The sequence below is a fragment of the Anabrus simplex genome, chromosome 7, assembly GCF_040414725.1.
Source record: "Anabrus simplex isolate iqAnaSimp1 chromosome 7, ASM4041472v1, whole genome shotgun sequence".
NCBI lineage: Eukaryota > Metazoa > Arthropoda > Insecta > Orthoptera > Tettigoniidae > Anabrus > Anabrus simplex.
The window spans coordinates 307,309,693-307,329,091 of NC_090271.1; the positions used below are offsets into that span (position 1 = coordinate 307,309,693).

Here is a 19,399-nt window from a genome sequence, read left to right on the forward strand (position 1 = left end):
GTTGGATTCTTATTGTGGGGTCTTATTGACTATTGTGTAAGTCTCATTTGTGAAAAATTCTTCCGTTTTTTCAATGTAATCTTTCTTATCTATTAAAACAGTAGTCCCTCCTTTATTGGCTTTAGTTACTATTATGTTGTTATCTTTTATTTTGTTTTTTACCTCTTTAATTAATTTTGAATGATTGAGAACAGCATTTTTATTTAAGCCTTCAATTAGTGTTGGAAGTTTCTTTTTCATCTTGTATCTAGTGTAATTTTGTAATTCCAGAGGGAGTTTTGAAATGTTCGTTTCGACTTCTGCTATGGTGGCAGTAACATTGTTTTCTTTTATTATACTAGGCCAATTGAGTTTTAAACCTTGACCTAGAAGTTCCATTTCTTTTTCTGAGAAGCTTGTGTTCGTCAAATTAACTATGCCGGGAGAGTTGTTGAAAGAAGGAACCCTTTTCTTTAAGTGTGTGGATGCTTGTAGTTGATTTTCTTTTAAGTGAGCCAGTTTTTTATCTAATGTGAACTGTTTCCTGCTTAGTATATCATTTAATTTATAATCAACATATAACCGAAATGAATTCCATTCTATAGGGTTCACATATTGCGACACCGATAAGTGTAGTTTGTACAGTTGTAAGTTTGAGTGACTTTTTCTTATAGAAAGTTTTTATTTCGTTCTTAAGCCAGATTTCATGAGTTTTGTTTTGGGTTTTTAATAAGTTATGAACTGATAAGTTTCTCCTTTGGACATGTCTTAAGAATCTTGGTACTAGTTTTAGTCTCAGACATTCTTTTAGGAAAGCTATGTCTTTACTTAAACTGCTAATCTTAACCTTCAGGTTGAGCAATTTGTTTAGCATATAATAGGCCTGGCTGGCTTTTACATTACACGTTATAATTCTCATGTTAGGTCCGTATTGAAATGTACGTAAATACTGAGTATGTTACAAGTGTTGTTATTTTTTTAATATCCACCTATTCAATACAAATAGATCTTTTTTTAGAAATTAAATATTATTATAAAATGTTAAGGGACATGTTTTGCCCATATTAAGTGCATCATCAGCCTCAAACTCAAACCTGTATGGTGAAAAATCAGGATCCTGATTGCTCTTACAAGTTATAAAAAGAGGATATCAATGTTGGTGTCAAACAGGCCGGAGTTTTCAAACTAGGTACTTAGAACACTATAATGCCATTAAGCACAATAAATTTTCAGCTATGAGCTCCTATATGAAAGGAACAGGACATCACTTCACAACGATAGAAAGAGACCTCACAATTATTAAAAGAGTAGACAAAGGAAAGTCGATGAATGAACTTGAAACCATCTATATATTTTTGGACCAATACTACAACAAAAATGACTTAATTGAAGTCAAGAATCCATTATACGAAAGTTTACCCAAATTATTGCAAACTCTAAATTCAAAACATAACTACATTCTTAAAAATCTTCAATTAACATCTTCTAGAACATCCACTACTTTAACTAACTCGACTTCCTTCATGTCCGCCCCCGCAGTTCTCCCATAACCCAACACGACTCCCTCCCTGTCCGACCATACAAATCTCTCGCAATCAACAACACATAAATTTAACGCCCCGCCTACCCCCTCCCCTCCACCACACCCTCTACTGCCAATCTCACTTCGATACAATACTAGAAGCACAAGTGTCAGTCATTGAATGCTACCATAGCAACTGTTTAACACCATAACAGTCAAAGAAATAAATGAACCTACACATAACGTTGTTTTTCTTCAACTAACCTTTCCATAACTGATTTACATCTTTACAGACGAAAGGGTAAGTGTTTTATACATTTTCCATGTTTTTCTTTTTTTAAACCCACATTCTCTTCAAAAATACATTTCCTAAGCATTCACTCTCCTTTTGTTACAGACTTCAGACCAAAGAGCTCTATCAGCGTCGATATACCTTCGACTTTCGCTCCTTTAAGCAAGATAAATACGTCTATAGACAACCAAATGTTTTTTCCTTACTCCCACAACTACTTAAGGAAGACTGTTATCTTATCGTAACGCATTCGACTTTCACTCCTTCAGCCAGTTAAATAGACTATAGGCAGCTGAACAGCCACTTAAGAGGGCTGTTGTCTTATCACAACATACAAAATTGGCATCTTTAACAGTCTATCAGCTTTGCTTTTTCTTATCCTCTAACAGGAGTATTCAAGGAGGCACATTTCTGTTTCATTATAAAGATTGAGTTGTTTATTGCTCTACCCCCAACAAGTTTTTTGGGCGCATTGACTCAACGCTCCGGAAAGTATAATCGTGTGAACTTTTGACATGCAGCTTGATACTGCGATTTTAGCCAAGGACATTCTAATAATTTTTGTGTTTGGAAAGACACCTACATTGATATCCTATTTTTATAACTTGTAAGAGCAATCAGGATCCTGATTTTTCACCATACAGGTTTGAGTTTGAGGCTGATGATGCCCTTAACATGGGCAAAACATGTCCCTTAACATTTTATAATAATATTTAATTTCCAAAAAAAGATTCTTTGTATTGAATAGGTGGATATTAAAGAAATAATAACACTTGTAACATACTTTGTATTTACGTACATTTCAATACGGACCTAACATGAGAATTATCATCATCATCGTCGTCGTCGTCGTCGTCGTCGTCATCATCATCATCATCATCATCATCATCATCATTTCCCAACTCCAGTTTCCCAGGTGTGGTGTACAAGCGCTCGCCATCTCCTTCTGTCTTCATACATCTTCTGATCCAGTACATCCTCCCATTTGTATCCTCTCTCCTCCACATCTGATCTTACAGTCTCTATCCAACGTTTTCATGGTCTTCCCTGTGGTCTTCTTCCTATGAGGTTAAGGTCAAAATATTTTCTGGCAGGTCTTTCCCCATTCATTCTCATTACGTGCCCATACCACTGAAGTCTGCGTTTCTTTATGACACTGATAATAGGAACCTCAATACCAGCTACTTCCCTATTCACTTCATTTCTGATCTTGTTCTTTCTGGTGGTTTGGTTCATGGTTCTAATGAATCTCATTTCAGTTGCTTGGATTCTACTGAAGTCTTTGTTTAGTAGGGTACATGTCTCTAAACCGTACATGAGGATTGGTACGAAGTAAGTGTGGTACACGATTGTTTTCGCTTTCTGCGGTATTTTGCAGTCCCATAGGAGATTCCTGACTTGACTGTAGAAGTTTGTGCTTTCTGTGTCCTGCTGAGTATTTCCTGCCTAACAGTGTTGTATTTCGATATTGTGCTTCCAAGGTACTTGAAGTGGGAAGCTGATTTGATTTTTGCTCCTTCTAGAAATATATTTGAGCTTGTTCCTTCGCTGTTGATGGTCATTTCCACTGTCTCTTTTTTGCTCTAACATGAGAATTATAATGTGTAATAATTCCCAAAGCTGGGGCTCCGATAGGAAGACCTTCCTGTTTATATATTTGGCCGTTGAAGGTAAAGTAATTATTAGCAGTGACAAACTCCAAAAATATTAATAAAATCAGCTATCTCTTGCCTACTCAAATCACTGTATTTAAGTAGCTTATTCTTTACAAGATTTATTGTTTTTGATACTGGAATATTCGAGAACATATTTTTGACGTCAAATGAATACACTAAGTTAAATTCTTTCAAGAATAAAATTACTGTGTCCACCTATTCAATACAATTATAATATAATTTTACTTATTGTATCTTCAATACAGAACAAAATGAGATTAGTTAATTGTTACTTGTAAAATGAATACATCTTATGGTTTGATTGCCTGTTTAAATCTTTAATACGGTCACAAAGTTCTTTGGAATTCTTAATAGACCTGTTATCCTCAAATCTAGAATTTTTATTAAAAAAATTGTGTATAAATCTAGACGTCTTATATATACGGCTATTTCTGAAATTAATGATGGGTCTTATAGGTATGTTCTCTTTATGCACCTTCGGTAGAGCCCTAGCCGTCAGAATACCCGGGTTCATATTAATAAGTTTTTGGGACTCCCTTTCATTTAAGATGAAAGAAGATAGTTTAAGAAGTTGCTTTAAGTTTCTCTGGATAATGTTCGTTGGGTCTTTTCTTATAATTTTGATGTATTCTCTGTGAAAAAGGTTTAAGTTTTTTGTATGTATGATTCTTTATTCACAACGACCTTCGCATTGCGCTTGTCCACCTTAGTCACAATCAAATCATTCTCCTTAGTTGTCTGTTTCAATGAAGCTATTGTTTGGTTATGATGTGTAGAAACTCTATCTTTCTTCTTATTTATTAAATTAGAATGTTTTTTCTTAATATTAAATCTAGTCTCTGTTTGGTTCTTTATCGGTAACTTTTGTATTACATTTTCGGCTTCCGCCGTGATCGTTTCTTTAAGTTTGAATTGAACAGGCCAATTAAATTTGGGACTTTTCTCCATAACATTTATTTCGGACTAATCAGAATGGGTCTTTGAAAGATTAATAATAGGCTCTTGAAATACAGGAATGTTTGAACGAGTCCGATTGTGAAAATAATAAAGTGTTAAATTTTCTTGACATTACAATTATTTATACTCTAATAAACTTAGGTTTAAAATATTCAGGAAACCCACTCAAATGGCAAACATAATTAAACAAAATTCCGTACACCTGGCAGCACATAAGAGAACCTCCTTTTACAGTATGATTTACAGAGCTTATAATATACCCATGTCAGAAGTAGGTCGTAAAAATGAATTGGATACTATTTATTTTATAGCAAAAAGCAACGGGTTCAACAGGCAATTTGTGGATAAAATTATTAGCAAAATTGAGAGGAAATCATTTTCTACATCAACCAAGGATACCAAAAAGAAAGAAGATAGTTAAGCTCTTTTCACCTATAGTCACAGTAAAATATACGAAATCACAAATTTTTTCAAGAAACTTAATATGAAAGTTTCTTTTGAAACGACCGATAACAATGCTCATCTTTTCTTTAATCAGCATGCTATCAATAACAGCAATAGCAAATTTCAGAAATCAGGTGTTTACAAATTAAAGTGCCAGCAGTGTTCTGCCAGTTATATTGGACAGACAGGCTGCAATTTTAACATAAAGTATAATGAACATGTTAATGTGTCAAAGTATGGCAGATTCTCGGCATTCGATTCTCATATGGACGATACCAATCATACATTCACGGGCATACAGCAAAGACCTTCAAATTCTCCATTTATGTAAGAAAGGAAATCTATTGAATATTTTAGAAAACATTGTTATAAATATTGATCAAAAGTGCAACCCGATTTATAATCTTAATGAGATATCAGAGGAAATCAATATAATTTTCGAGGAGTTAATCAATAAATTCTTTTCACGAAGGCGCGTGAGTAATACTTTAGCTTACGCTTCTCCCCTTACATCAAACTCCCCTCGACCTCCCATCACAGTTAAGTCCTCAACGACCTTCGAGGACATCACTCAGTTAGCTTTAGCACTTGAGGTGGAGTGGTCGACGTAGGACGGGCGAGCACGTGAGTGACCGGATGGGCACTTAGTTCACATTTTAATTAAATTTATTCTTTAGTTCATTCATATTTTTCTTTTCCTTTGTTAGGCTCCTATTGTCAACACATAATCAAGTTCAACTTGCATCATCAGTGTAACTCCACCTTCTAATCAAGAAAGCTATTTTAATGAGACATTACCATCACTGTTTTATGTACAATTCGCACAGCCACTAATGTTGTTTTATAATCGGACAATTCCGTTGTTTTTAACAATTTAATCTGTGATTTTAACTGGACTTCATGCTTCATATCATGTTCATGCTGCACCATTTTAACATTCAAGATTGACAAGACGCCATCACGCTGCCTCACAGGATCCAAAGACTTTTTATTTACTTATTTCAACATGTCTTCACCTTATTTTTAATGTTTTGTATTTGTGACTGAAGATGTCCCATAAGAGGATGAAACGTGTATCACGAGTATAATCTAATGTAGTCTTTTTAATAAAGACCATTACAGTATTGTAAAGGTGGAATTATAAATTCAAATTTTCACAAATTCTTACATCCTGTGCTTGTAAGTAGTACTTACGAAATTAAATATATAAGATTATGATTCTTTAGCGCCGGACTGAGTGGCTCAGGCGGTTAAGGCGCTGGCCTTCTCACTCCAACTTGTCAGGTTCGATGCTGGCTCAGTCCGGTGGTATTGAAGGTGCTCGAATACGTCATCCTGATGTCGGTAGATTTACTGGCACGTAAAAGAACTCTTGTGGGAATAAATTCCAGCACATGCCATCTCTAAAATCCATAAAAGTAGTTAGAGGGACGTAAAGCCAATAGCAGCAGTATTCTTCTTCTTTCTTTCTTTCTTCGTTATGCCCATTCATAGAGCGCGTTTGAACTTGTTAGTTGGTTTGATGGTTTGTGCCTTCTTATCCTCCCAAAATCTCTTCATGAATGCACTGTGTTGCATCTTGCGTTCTGTCGACCACTTCCTACCAGTTGTCTTTTTTGGTTTCTCCCTAAATTTATGATTGGCTACTTTTGTTCTAAAAGCTCGACGATTTTCCATGATGTCGTCTGTGATATTTATTTCTTGGAGGTCCGCCTTAGTTTCTTCTAGCCATTTTATTTTGACCTTCTTTGAGTTGATTACTTTGAATAATCTTTTAGTTAGTCTGTTGCTGGTCATTCTGTAGATATGGCCATAAAAATTAAGGCGCCTTTTCCGTACGGCATCAGTAAACCTGTCGGTGAAGGAGTAGAGGTCCGTTGTTCTCCTCTTAATCCAGTATTATTATTATTATTCTTATTCTTCTTCTTATTCTTCTTCTTCTTCTTCTTATTATTATTATTCTTTCTTCGTTATGTCCGTTTACAGAGCGCGTTGGAACTTGTTAGCTTGATGATGGTTTTCCTTTCTTAATAATAATGTTATTTGCTTTACGTCCCACTAACTACTTTTACGGTCTTCGGAGACGCCGAGGTGCCGGAATTTAGTCCCGCTGGAGTTCTTTTACGTGCCAGTAAATCTACCGACACGAGGCTGTCGTATTTGAGCACCTTCAAATACCACCGGACTGAGCCAGGATCGAACCTGCCAAGTTGGGGTTAGAAGGCCAGCGCCTTAACCGTCTGAGCCACTCAGCCCGGCTTTCCTTTCTTCTTCTCCTCCCAAAATCTCTTCATGAACTCACTGTGCTGTTTCTTGCATTCTTCCGTCCATTGTTTCCCTGTGGTTCTTTTAGCCTTTTCCGTGAACGTGTGCTTTGCAACCAGATTCCCAAAAGCCTTCTGATCCCTGATGATATCTTCTGTGATGTTCATTTCTTTTAAGTCCTGCTTTATTTCCTCAAACCAGCTTGTTTTGACTTTCTTTGAATTAATTATACCAAGCAGTTTTTTTGCATATCTAGTGTCGTTCATTCTACAGATGTGGCCATAGAATTTCAATCGTCTCCTGCGTACAGTATCAGTGAACTTGTCGACTGCTTTGTACAAATTTACAGTTTTCCTTTTCATCCATATACCATTTACATTAACGGGGCCATATATTTTCCTCAGAATTTTTCGTTCTTGTTTTTCAATTTCATCAATTTTAGAGTGGCCTCCTAGAGATGTGGTTTCTGAGGCATACAAGGCTTCCAGAAGAACAACAGTCTTGTAATGCCGAAGTTTTGCATTTCGTGACATCACTCTTTTATTGTAGTGGTTCCATGTTATTCGGTATGCTTTCAGGAGTTTGGTGGCTCTTTCTAAATTACCTTTCCTGTCCAATCCAGATGGTACAATGATTTCTCCTAGATATTTGAAGGAAGGGACCTGTGTGATTATTCCATAATTTGTCTGTAGTGGGGATCTTTGGATATTCTGGTGTCCATTAGCCATGATATGAGTCTTCTCATACGATATTTGGAGGCCTGTCTTTGATGCTATCTCATGCAACTTCTCTATGGCATACCTGGTTTCTTCACTAGTCTTGGTAAAGATAGCTAGATCATCAGCAAAAGCTAGGCACTTCACGTTAATTCTTTGTCCCCGAGTACCAATGTTTATACCTTCGATTTCTTTTCCCCATTCCCTGATGACTTTGTTTAACATTAAATTAAAAAGGATTGGGGAGAGGCCATCTCCTTGTCGAACTCCTGTATGCACTTCAAAAGGCTCTGATAGTTCACCTAGAAACTTCACTTGAGATTTTGTGTCTGTTAGAGTCTGGCAGATTAATTCTGTGGTCTTCTTGTCCATACTGAGCTCTCCTAGGATGTCCACAACAGTTTGTCGGTCGAGAGAGTCATACGCCTTCTTAAAGTTCACAAAGGTGACAAATATGGTGGTACTGCGGCGTATCCTTAATATAGTCTTCAGACTCCAAATTTGCTCAGAACACGATCTACCTTTTCTGAAGCCTGCTTGGTATTCACCAATCAAATGATCTGTTTGTTGTTCTACTCTTTTTAATAGCGCTTTAGATAGAACCTTGTTTATAACTGGTAAAAGGGATATGCCTCTGTAGTTGTTGGGGTCCGCTCGATCACATTATTATTAATATTGTTATTATTTTCATTATTATTATTATTATTATTATTATTATTATTATTATTATTATTATTATTATTATTATTATTATTATTATTATTATTATTTCTGTAGCATGTATTTGATTTAATAACAAATCTGAAGTAATCAATAATATTGCATAAAAAAATTACGATTGTTATTATCCCATAGTGTGTGGTAATTCAGATCAGTCATTTGTTTTGCTTGGTTATTTGAATTTGACTGGCGGATGTGTAATACCGATCATTGTTTTACTTTTTAAAAAATATTTATTTACATTTTCTTTATTTTGCTTATGGTACAGTTAAGCCATGCACAAATTGAGTAAGATAATGAAAAGCAACAAATAAATTACAAAACAGAATAAACATTAAAGTTCAAGATAAAACATAAATTAGAAATCAAGGGAGATATGTGCAGTACAGAAAAATAGAAATAAAAAATAAAAAAATAAAAAACACAAATGATGCAAAATATAAGATGTGCGCAGAGACTGAAGCTTGTAGACAGACAATGGATGGATTACTACTTCCTGTCGATGATGAATAGCTTGGGCAGTTATCTATTGCAGTTTAAAATATTTCCCTTTCATATGGAACTTGAATCTTCATCATTGAATCAGAACTCAACTGAAATTAAAAAAATGAGAAAAAATGTAAACAAGAGTAAAATACACAAAATTGTTTTAAAAAATGTAATGACTGATATAATTGGTAAATATCTTGTTATGCCACTTAATTTAAATGTAACAAAAAGCCACATTATTCTTAAACAAATTTTACTCCAGCAAAGTCAAAATTCATGTTAGAACTCGAGCTGGAAAAGTTAGAGCAGTAGGACTCCTATTCATTTCCAAGGCAAAGACATCACAGACACACATTGTGGAGTAGAAAACCTCGGTAATAAACTTAACTAGCCAAAGAGGAGAAGTTGTTTGATGATCGTGGATTCCTTGCACCATTGACCATTCTGATATATAACCTTTCTCGAGACTTCAGAGAACCTTTAACCTTCAACTGCTTGCGCACAGTCTATGGAGTCTGCATCTGTGATTATCAGCTTGTAAGTTCAGCGACGACACGACACATCATAGATTCTTCTGGATTGCCTCAGGAGCAGCCGTGCACGTCGGTCAGTGTGATGTATGAAACAATGAACAGAACATGTCAGCCTAGAATTTGACTTGCGGTTCCAGATTCTGTGCACATGCTGTTGTGCATTGTATTTTTACTGAATTGTTTGGGCCTACAGAGCATATATGAAAGCAGTTATGTTCTTTTTCAATATTCTTGAGATTTATAGCTGTTTAAATCTTTAAAAAAAGTTTGTGTAATTTGTATAAATTAAATAATGTCCGGCTCCATGCACTGGCTTTTGGTCCTGCTGTTCCCGGGTTCACTTCCCGGCTGGGTTGGGGATTTTAACCTTCATTGGTTAATTCCATTGGCTTGGGAGCTGAGTGTGTGTGTGTGCCGTCGTCATCATTAGAGTTCATCATACGTAGGGCCCCATCCTCACAGATGCACAGGTCTATACGTCATCAACTTGAAATTACATAAAATCATCTTCATGGTCCGTATTGCACTTTAAGGACACTTTCTCTCAAAGCATTGATACTTTTTCTATACATGAAGTTTTTATCTAAACAGTGTTACGTGGCTGAAGATGTTAATAATATACGAAACATGTACCACTTGTAACCAATAAGTTGCCATAAGCAACAAATGTATCGACAAGGTGGAAAATAAAAAATACTTAGTTGTTACTCTGTCAACTTGAAAGACTTGCACCAGGCCTCTTCGGAGGCCACATGTTGTTATTAACACGGTTTCTGTCAGAAATCACGACTTACTGAATTTTTGTAAATAAAACAATTTCTTTATAGTTTGGTTTCATTTTACAGTAATTGCTAGCCAAACACTTTGTTAATAACAATAGAAAATAAAAATGAAATAAATTCCAAAAATTAATTTTGTAGTTATACAAAGAATATGGTCCCCAATTCTGTTTCTTGAGAAAGAGTAAATACGAATATCTCAGGTTCATGTTTGTAAAGAAATATCATGTATCGACCTTAAGATTATGCATAACCTTCAGGAAAAGCTTAAGCTTCATAACTACTCAAGAATGATTTTTTTCCAGAACATAAGTGCAAACTTGGAAGTTACTTGAATTTATTTTTTATAAAACTGGTTACTTCCAAGACATCCTTTATTTTAATTTATTGTGTCTTTTCATTACATATTCTGTGTTAGAATGGTAAATGCTTTAACTACATGGCATTCTGTTACAAATTTGAACCTAAAATACAACATTTTAATTTCCAGTGTTTATACGGACGTCCAGGTGGGCCTTTATTTGTAACGCAGGTCTCGTGTGCTGTTCTTCACCATAGTACTTCTCCATCATGGTATGAAGAAGTGAAGGTACGACTGCCTATCTGTTTACACAGTAAACACCACCTACTGTTCACCTTCTATCACATTTCTTGTGATTCATCAAAGAAGCGTGACAATGGTGTGGAAACATGTGTTGGATATGCTTGGATACCACTTCTGCAGAAGGGAAGGTAGGCAAAACTTTAGGTATTCATGTTTAATAGCTCTTTATTCTGGGTTTTTTGGTTTCCTTTTTGTTTTACAATCTTCTTTACTACTGAATTTTGTAATTTTCAGTCTTAGGATTTATTACTGTTAAGTTCATTTTTTGTAATTCGAAGTTTATTCCATTTTCGTTTCACTTGCTCTGTAATGAATGGTACCATTGATAGATCAATCCTTGAACTGAGTAATTTTTCATAGTTAGCTCACGCTCTGTTCTGACCTTCACAGTATTAGGTTTGCAAGGGGGTCATTAATTTTTGTGCCTTTCCCTGCCCTTCCCTTGCTCTTGCTGATACTTTCATTCTTGGATAGGTTAGATAGACTTTTTTGTTTTTCTTCTCTGATTAGAGTAAAGACTTATCATATTTCTGCTTTAAACAGCAATTGTCAACACAGTGAGAGGTATGATTGGAAATACACTGACTGACAGAGCAAATGCAACACCAAGAAGGAGTGGTCAGAACTTTATGCCAATTGCAGGGTAGACTGACGTCACTGAGGTATGCTCATGATGTGAAATGCTCCGCTGTGCTGCGCACGTAGCGAACGATAAATGGGACACGGCGTTGGCGAATGGCCCGCTTCATACCGTGATTTCTCAGCCGACAGTCATTGTAGAACGTGTTGTCGTGTGCCACAGGACACGTGTATAGCTAAGAATGCCAGACCGCCGTCAACGGAGGCATTTCCAGCAGACAGACGACTTTACGAGGGGTATGGTGATCGGGCTGAGAAGGGCAGGTTGGTCGCTTCGTCAAATCGCAGCCGATACCCATAGGGATGTGTCCACGGTGCAGCGCCTGTGGCGAAGATGGTTGGCGCAGGGACATGTGGCACGTGTGAGGGGTCCAGGCGCAGCCCGAGTGACGTCAGCACGCGAGGATCGGCGCATCCGCCGCCAAGCGGTGGCAGCCCCGCACGCCACGTCAACCGCCATTCTTCAGCATGTGCAAGACACCCTGGCTGTTCCAATATCAACCAGAACAATTTCCCGTCGATTGGTTGAAGGAGGCCTGCACTCCCGGCGTCCGCTCAGAAGACTACCATTGACTCCACAGCATAGACGTGCACGCCTGGCATGGTGCCGGGCTAGAGCGACTTTAATGAGGGAATGGCGAAATGTTGTGTTCTCCGTTGAGTCACGCTTCTGTTCTGTCAGTGATAGTCACCGCAGACGAGTGTGGCGTCGGTGTGGAGAAAGGTCAAATCCGGCAGTAACTGTGGAGCGCCCTACCGCTAGACAACGCGGCATCATGGTTTGGGGCGCTATTGCGTATGATTCCACGTCACCTCTAGTGCGTATTCAAGGCACGTTAAATGCCCACCGCTGCGTGCAGCATGTGCTGCGGCCGGTGGCACTCCCGTACCTTCAGGGGCTGCCCAATGCTCTGTTTCAGCAGGATAATGCCCGCCCACACACTGCTCGCATCTCCCAACAGGCTCTACGAGGTGTACAGATGCTTCCGTGGCCAGCGTACTCTCCGGATCTCTCACCAATCGAACACGTGTGGGATCTCATTGGACGCCGTTTGCAAACTCTGCCCCAGCCTCGTACGGACGACCAACTGTGGCAAATGGTTGACAGAGAATGGAGAACCATCCCTCAGGACACCATCCGCACTCTTATTGACTCTGTACCTCGACGTGTTTCTGCGTGCATCGCCGCTCGCGGTGGTCCTACATCCTACTGAGTCGATGCCGTGCGCATTGTGTAACCTGCATATCGGTTTGAAATAAACATCAATTATTTGTCCGTGCCGTCTCTGTTTTTCCCCCAACTTTCATCCCTTTCGAACCACTCCTTCTTGGTGTTGCATTTGCTCTGTCAGTCAGTTATTTATTGCAGGGGAAGCTTCTCATAGGGATTGCAGGTTTGTACAACCCCCAGTTATTTTCTTGAATTCCTGATTCTGTTGCTAGATAATTACTTTGGTCTTCATTCATTAGTGTCTTGTCTGTAAGAGGCCAGGAGCCTTCACATTTGCTGGCAAGTTGCAAATCTACCGAAGGTAGTTTATATACTCTAGGAAACAGATGAAGAGCAGTGACTTACCAAGTAAGACTGCGTGGATAGAGTACACATAAAAGAAAAATGTGGTTTCAAAATTTTTGGCCGCAGCCTTCATTAGTAGAGGATTCAGTGGTTTCTATCCTCCACCGATGAAGGCTGCAGCTGAAAATTTTGGACAGTCCTCCACTGACGAACGCTGCAGCTGTGAATGTTTTACAAATTGGAATAAATGACACCAAACTGGACAACGTTCCAACGTTTAAGTACTTGAGTAGTATAGTATCCAAAGACAACCTTGCAAAATATGGGGTGGACAGTTGAATTAGCAAGGCAACTCAGTTTTACCCCCAAGTAAAACAACTGCTGTGGGATAAAAAAGTACCATTGAAAGCTAATATGACATTATATAAATCATGGTATACACCCATCCTCACGTATAGCTTGGAAACTACCACATTAACGAGACAAGACAACTTAAAACTCAAGCTGCAAATATGAAGTTCCTATTCACCATGATACAGAGGACCAGGAAAGACAAGTTCAGGAATGAAAAAGTCGAAGAGGAGGTGGGAATAGGAGACTCTCTACTACAGAGGATCCAGAAAGCCATGTAAGAAGGACTGCAAGAAGAGAATATGAAAGAGAAGTAAAAGGAAAAAAGACCATTGGGAAGACCCAGAGGAAAATGGACTGATCTGGTGAAGAAAAATGTTGAGGAGAGAGGACAAGATTCGGAGAAGATCATGAGAGAACAATGGTTCATGGATGGACAAAGATAGAGGGGGCTCGTACACCACACCCGGGCAACTGGAAATGGTCAACGATGATGTTGATGTGTACTCCATCCTCAACTGGGCGAGTTGGTCGTGCAGTTAGGGCCACGCAGCTGTGAGCTTGTGCCCAGGAGATAGTGGGTTCGAACCTCACTGTTGGCAGTCCTGAAGATAGTTTTCCATGGTTTCCCATTTTCACACCATGCAAGTGCTGGGGCTTTACCTTAATTAAGGCCATGGCTGCTTCCTTCCCACTCCTAGGCCTTTCCTATCCCATCGTCACCATAAGACATATCTGTGGTGGTGCGATGTAAAACAAATTGTAAAAGAACAAAACAACTCTATCTGTGCAATCTTACATGGTAAGTAGCTGCTCTTCCTCTGTTTCCTAGATGTATATGTATTTTTCTCCTGCTTGCTTTCTTACCTGAGCATTTATGAAGATAGTTTATAGAGTATCTCGCTTTGTGTTAGAGGCATGGCCTGCTTGTTGAGAAAGGTTTGTCACATTCCCCAGTATGGGTACCAGTATAGTGGCAGAAGAAACTGAAAACATTGGGAAGGCGTATGTTTCAATTAGCCATTTGTTCAAATTGGTGTGAACATTCTGTTTATTCAGCTTGTTCATTTAATTGTCACATACTTGGCATAACAACATGCTTACACTCTGCCCAGTAAGTAAAGTTTTGTCTCTGGCATTAAAGTATCATGGTGGTGTCATTCTGAAGCGGGTAATTTTTGTAGGCTGTTAAGAGATAGCAGCATTCGTCATGCTGTTGTCACCTTTGTCTCCCGACAGCTTAAGAATGTTGCATTTCAGTAAATTGGAGCTGTTAAACTGAAATGATTCCTAGCACTGTGCTGTTCTGTTTGATTTTTCCTTGTCGGACAGAGTGGCTCAGATGGTTGAGGCGCTGGCCTTCCGACTCCAACTTGGCAGGTTTGATCCTGGCTCAGTCCGGTGATATTTGAAGGTGCTCAGATACGTCAGCCTTGTGTCGGTAGATTTGCTGGCATGGAAAAGACTGCCTGCGGGACTAAATTCTGGCACCTGGCATCTCCAAAAACCGTAAAAGTAATTAGTGGGACGTAAAGCCAAAAACATTATTATTTTGATTTTTCCTTAGTTATGTGTTTAAGTTTAAAGTATGTTCATGCCCACTTTTCATACCCATTGTGCACCACTGCTTTTTGAATGGTGTGTACATCTTTTTTCCTGTCTCTCCTGAAAGGGGTTTGTTTATCTGTTGTGTTTTGATATTATAGTTGTATACATTATCTGATTTCATGCATTTAGTGGAATATTCATAGTGGGGGATTTAGAAAGTGACATCTGTAGTTATTACCTTTCTAGATTGAAGACATGATTTAAGAAACAGTGGTAGTCACTATACATTTTATACTGTATTACCTATTGAGAAGTTAGTAGTTCAGTTTTTATATATACTGTTACGGTTAGTGACTCATGTGGACAGCTATTGTCTGTAATTGATTGGTAACTTTGTTGGTTGAGCAGTCATTGAAGACTTCACCTCCTATTTTCTTGACTAACACACGTACTTCTTTTTGCTCTCTTACATTGTTACCTTCTACTCCCACCAGCTTCTTTTATTACTCTTTTTCTTTTTCATACATACTTTACACCGGTAAGCAATTGAATTTGAGATACGTTGCCATTTTTGCAAAATGGCTTTGTGGTTGGCCTGTAGAATGTGAGAATGTGATAGTTCGGTGTTGTGCATGACTCTGACGTTGTCAGACTTCGTACTGGCCCTGTGATTAACAGATGACTACAGGATGGGTAAGACATGAGATCTTTAATCGCGGCCAGATTTTAGGTGCCATGTGTATGGGCTGTTCCATCTCCAAAGTTATGAACGCAATGGGTCTTCCATGGGCCAACATGTCCAGAGTGTACTGTGAGTATGTACATTTGGTCAGAACCTCCATTGCCAGCTTCAATTGCTGTGGAGTACATGTTGTTGACAGATCACCGTCAAATGACTTGAATGATAAGAGTGCATAGACAGGTTACTGTGCAACAGATTACTCGTGAATTCAGTGCTGGATAACAACGAATGTGAGCAGTCATACCATCCAGAACCGCCTCATCCCACTTGGGTACCACTGCTCACCACACATTACAGACATTGGGATAAGAAAGGTGCCTGGACAAATGAGTTGTGTTATCAGTTTGTACACGCTGATGGCAGGGTACAAGTGCATCACTGAGCACTCAAGGCAATGGAGTCTCTTCTCAGCAGGCTATAGTTCAGGCTGGAGGTGGTTGTATCATCGTATAGCGACTGTCCTCGTTGATGTTCATGTGGGATGAACTAGGACCCCTGGTACTTCTGACATCTCTCACCATTGAACAATACAGGAACCTGCTGTGAGATCACGTTCACCCATTTGTTCATCATCTCCAGTTTACTGCAAGAGACCTGTACATACAGTAAGACAATGCACTGTATAGACATGATACGAGCTTTTGCCGTGTCAAGAAAACAAGGTGAAACTCATTACGTTTCACAGAGAACTTTGCTCCGCGTCTTCAGAAGAAAATCGTTACTGTTCACGAGGAAGTCTTCTACAATAATGAGGGTTTGAATTTAAGAATGTTTTACCGTTGGAGCTGTAGTGGTACGCTCGATCATCACGAGATAGCTCGCTGTATGCTGGCACAGCACACAAAGTGGGAGTTGACGACAACATTAAGCTCCAATTAAGATGTTCTATCACACCGCCTGTGCATGAGAAGTATCAGAGAGGACATCAGACAAATCAGGGATGAATGTGGTAGAAGAGATAATTAGAAACTAATAAAATAAAAATGCAATGAAAAACACCAGAATAGATTAGAACAAGCTGAAGAATGGAAAGAAAGTATGTGGTGAAAACCAGAGGATTTTATTATTTATAAGTTTCATTTTCTGTATTGATTGGATTCAATATATAGACAAGAAATGTGTTCCACCGATCAATACTTATTTATTGTGAATGGATTATTACACTAGTACCGGTTTCGGCCTTTCATGGCCATCATCAGCTAGTACATAACATTTATCGCCATTACTAGTGTAATAATCCATTCACAATAAATAAGTATTGATCGGTGGAACACTTTTCTTGTCTATACATTGAAAACCAGAGGATGCGAAACATAAAGAGTTTCACCTTGTTTTGACACGGCATAAGCCCATATGATGTCTACAAGTACGGGCCATGAAAGCATCATTGTTAACAATGCACTGTATAGTCGCTCCCGAATTGTGGTTGATTGGTTCAGTGAACACACCATAGGCATGAGGATGCTGTTGAGAGAGAGATATACGCACCATTGACCCTGTTCCGAACAATCCCTGTCCATTACGGTAGGCTGTACAGTTGTCAGGAGTCTTCCTTGAAGTTTTCAGGGTATCGAACACAAGAAACAGATTTATAAATCACTAGTGTCTGTTAAATCTTCAGCCTGGATGCTGGTTGGATCTTCAAGCAGTACTACTAAACGTTATGCAGTCATAATGGGACTGTGAATGTTATCAACCTAGCCTGGTCTCCAAGATCTAATCTACTGATGTGGTGGGTGATAAAATTCCCGGTGAAGACTAAGTGAGGGTACTGTCTGGATCTTCTTTGTTTCTCGCAGCAGTGCTTGCTTGCTCTTTAGGTGTGGTGGTGAAATGCGGCTGAGCACAGGTAACCAGTGGCATGTAGTTGATTTCACAGTGCCATTGATACAGCGCATTACGTTGTTTAACATGTGCATTCTCCAGCCGCACAGGAGCACAGTATTCTGCAGCACATTACCTAGGCAAGACTGATACTTGTTAAACGTAGGCCATCAGTGGAAGTTCCCCACGAAGTGCTGCAGAGTTTAAGGAAGATGTGATTCCTTGCAGCGATTTAAAGAGAGGTTAGTGAGGTGTAGTTAGTAGCTCAGGGTTCTGTCAAGAGTGGCTTGAAGATAGTTTGGAAAGAGTTGTGTCTGAGCTTTTGTCTTCCCAATAAAACAGTTGGTTCATAGTTTGCCAGGCAATTAGTAAGTTGGAAGCATAAGACTTCAGTCTTAGTGGTGCTCAGAATCAGTTTCCAAGACTTAAAGGAAAGTTGACAGTTTGTCCAAATCTGCCAAAAAGACATTCTCTCAATCTTCAAAATCCCTGCTTTGTGCCACCATTGTGATGCCATCAGCATAAATAAACCTAATGGTTCTAATTGATTACAAGTGTGAATGTAAAGATTGAAGAGGAAAGGATCTAAAACTAAACCTTGTGGTTGGCCATTGTTTAGTTTCCTTCTGCAACTTTTGGAATCACTCAGAAACATCCTCAAACTCTCTTTGAAAACATATATGAAAAGACTTAGGTAGACAATTGATACGGAATCTACGGAATCTTAATAGATCAAGCTGTGTTTCCAAACAGTGTTGTAGGCTGCAGTGAGGTAAATCAATTTGATCTGCATTTAGGGCTGTTTTCCAGTAGCACAAGGATCACTGTAAGTACTTACAGGTTAATATAAGGAAAGATTGTGGAAATCACATAAACTAGGTTGCAAGTAAAGGTTACTGACCTCGTCATACGATTACGAGCGTATTAAGATTCCATAGATTCTGTATCAGTTGCCTAGTCTTTTCATATATGATTTCAAAGAAGTTTGAAATTTATCAAACATCTCCACTGATAAATTGTTCCAATCCCTAATTTATTGTGTTCTCATTTATCTTCATCTACATTTAGAATTTCCAATTCGAGTTTATTCGTCTTCTCCACTGACATCTTGTAACATACCGCGTGGTTGAACAGCATCTCTCCTTATGCCCAAGTCTTTTCAGCCCAAGGTTTAGAACATTTTCTTAACACTACAGTTCTCTTTCATCAGAAATCACCCAGAACAAATCAAGCTGCTTTCCTTGGATCTTTTCCATTTCTGATATCAAGTATCCTGGTGTGAGTTCTGTCCATTGGTGCTGTACTCCAGTTGGGGTTTTACCAGAGACTTATATTATGCCCCCTCCTTTACATCCTTACTACAACCCTTTAATACCATCATATTCATATGAAGAGATCTGTAACCTTTATTTACTACCTAGTTTATGTGATTTCCACAATCTTTCCTTACATTAACCTGTAAGTACTTAGGGATCCTCTTGAGGTACATTCACCCTGTCAACACAGTAATTAAAACTGAGAGGACTCTTCCTCTCAGTGAAATTTGCAACTTGACTTTTCATCCCATTTATCATCATACCATTGCTGTCATCTCACTATATTGTTGAGGTTTTTGCAGTTGCTCACAATCCTGTAAGTTATTTATTACTCTGTACAGCTTTACATCATCTGCAAAAAGCTCTGTGACTTCAGTTCTTTACTCATATCATTTATACATATAAGAAACTATAAAGGTCCAATGATAGAACCCCTCTTAATCATTACAGGATCAGCTAATGTTCACGTACTCATATTCTTGGAGTT

At 38.5% G+C, this 19,399-nt stretch overlaps 1 protein-coding gene across 1 annotated transcript in view; it reads left to right on the forward strand.

The window, feature by feature from the left end:
* The window catches only part of Ziz (dedicator of cytokinesis protein Ziz), a 542,949-nt gene that overhangs the window by 207,095 nt on the left and 316,455 nt on the right, over positions 1-19,399 (forward strand). Inside the window, exon 15 of the mRNA XM_067151766.2 lies at positions 10,863-11,104. Coding sequence (XP_067007867.2) covers positions 10,863-11,104 — 242 coding nt within the window. The remainder of the gene's footprint in view (positions 1-10,862; positions 11,105-19,399) is intronic.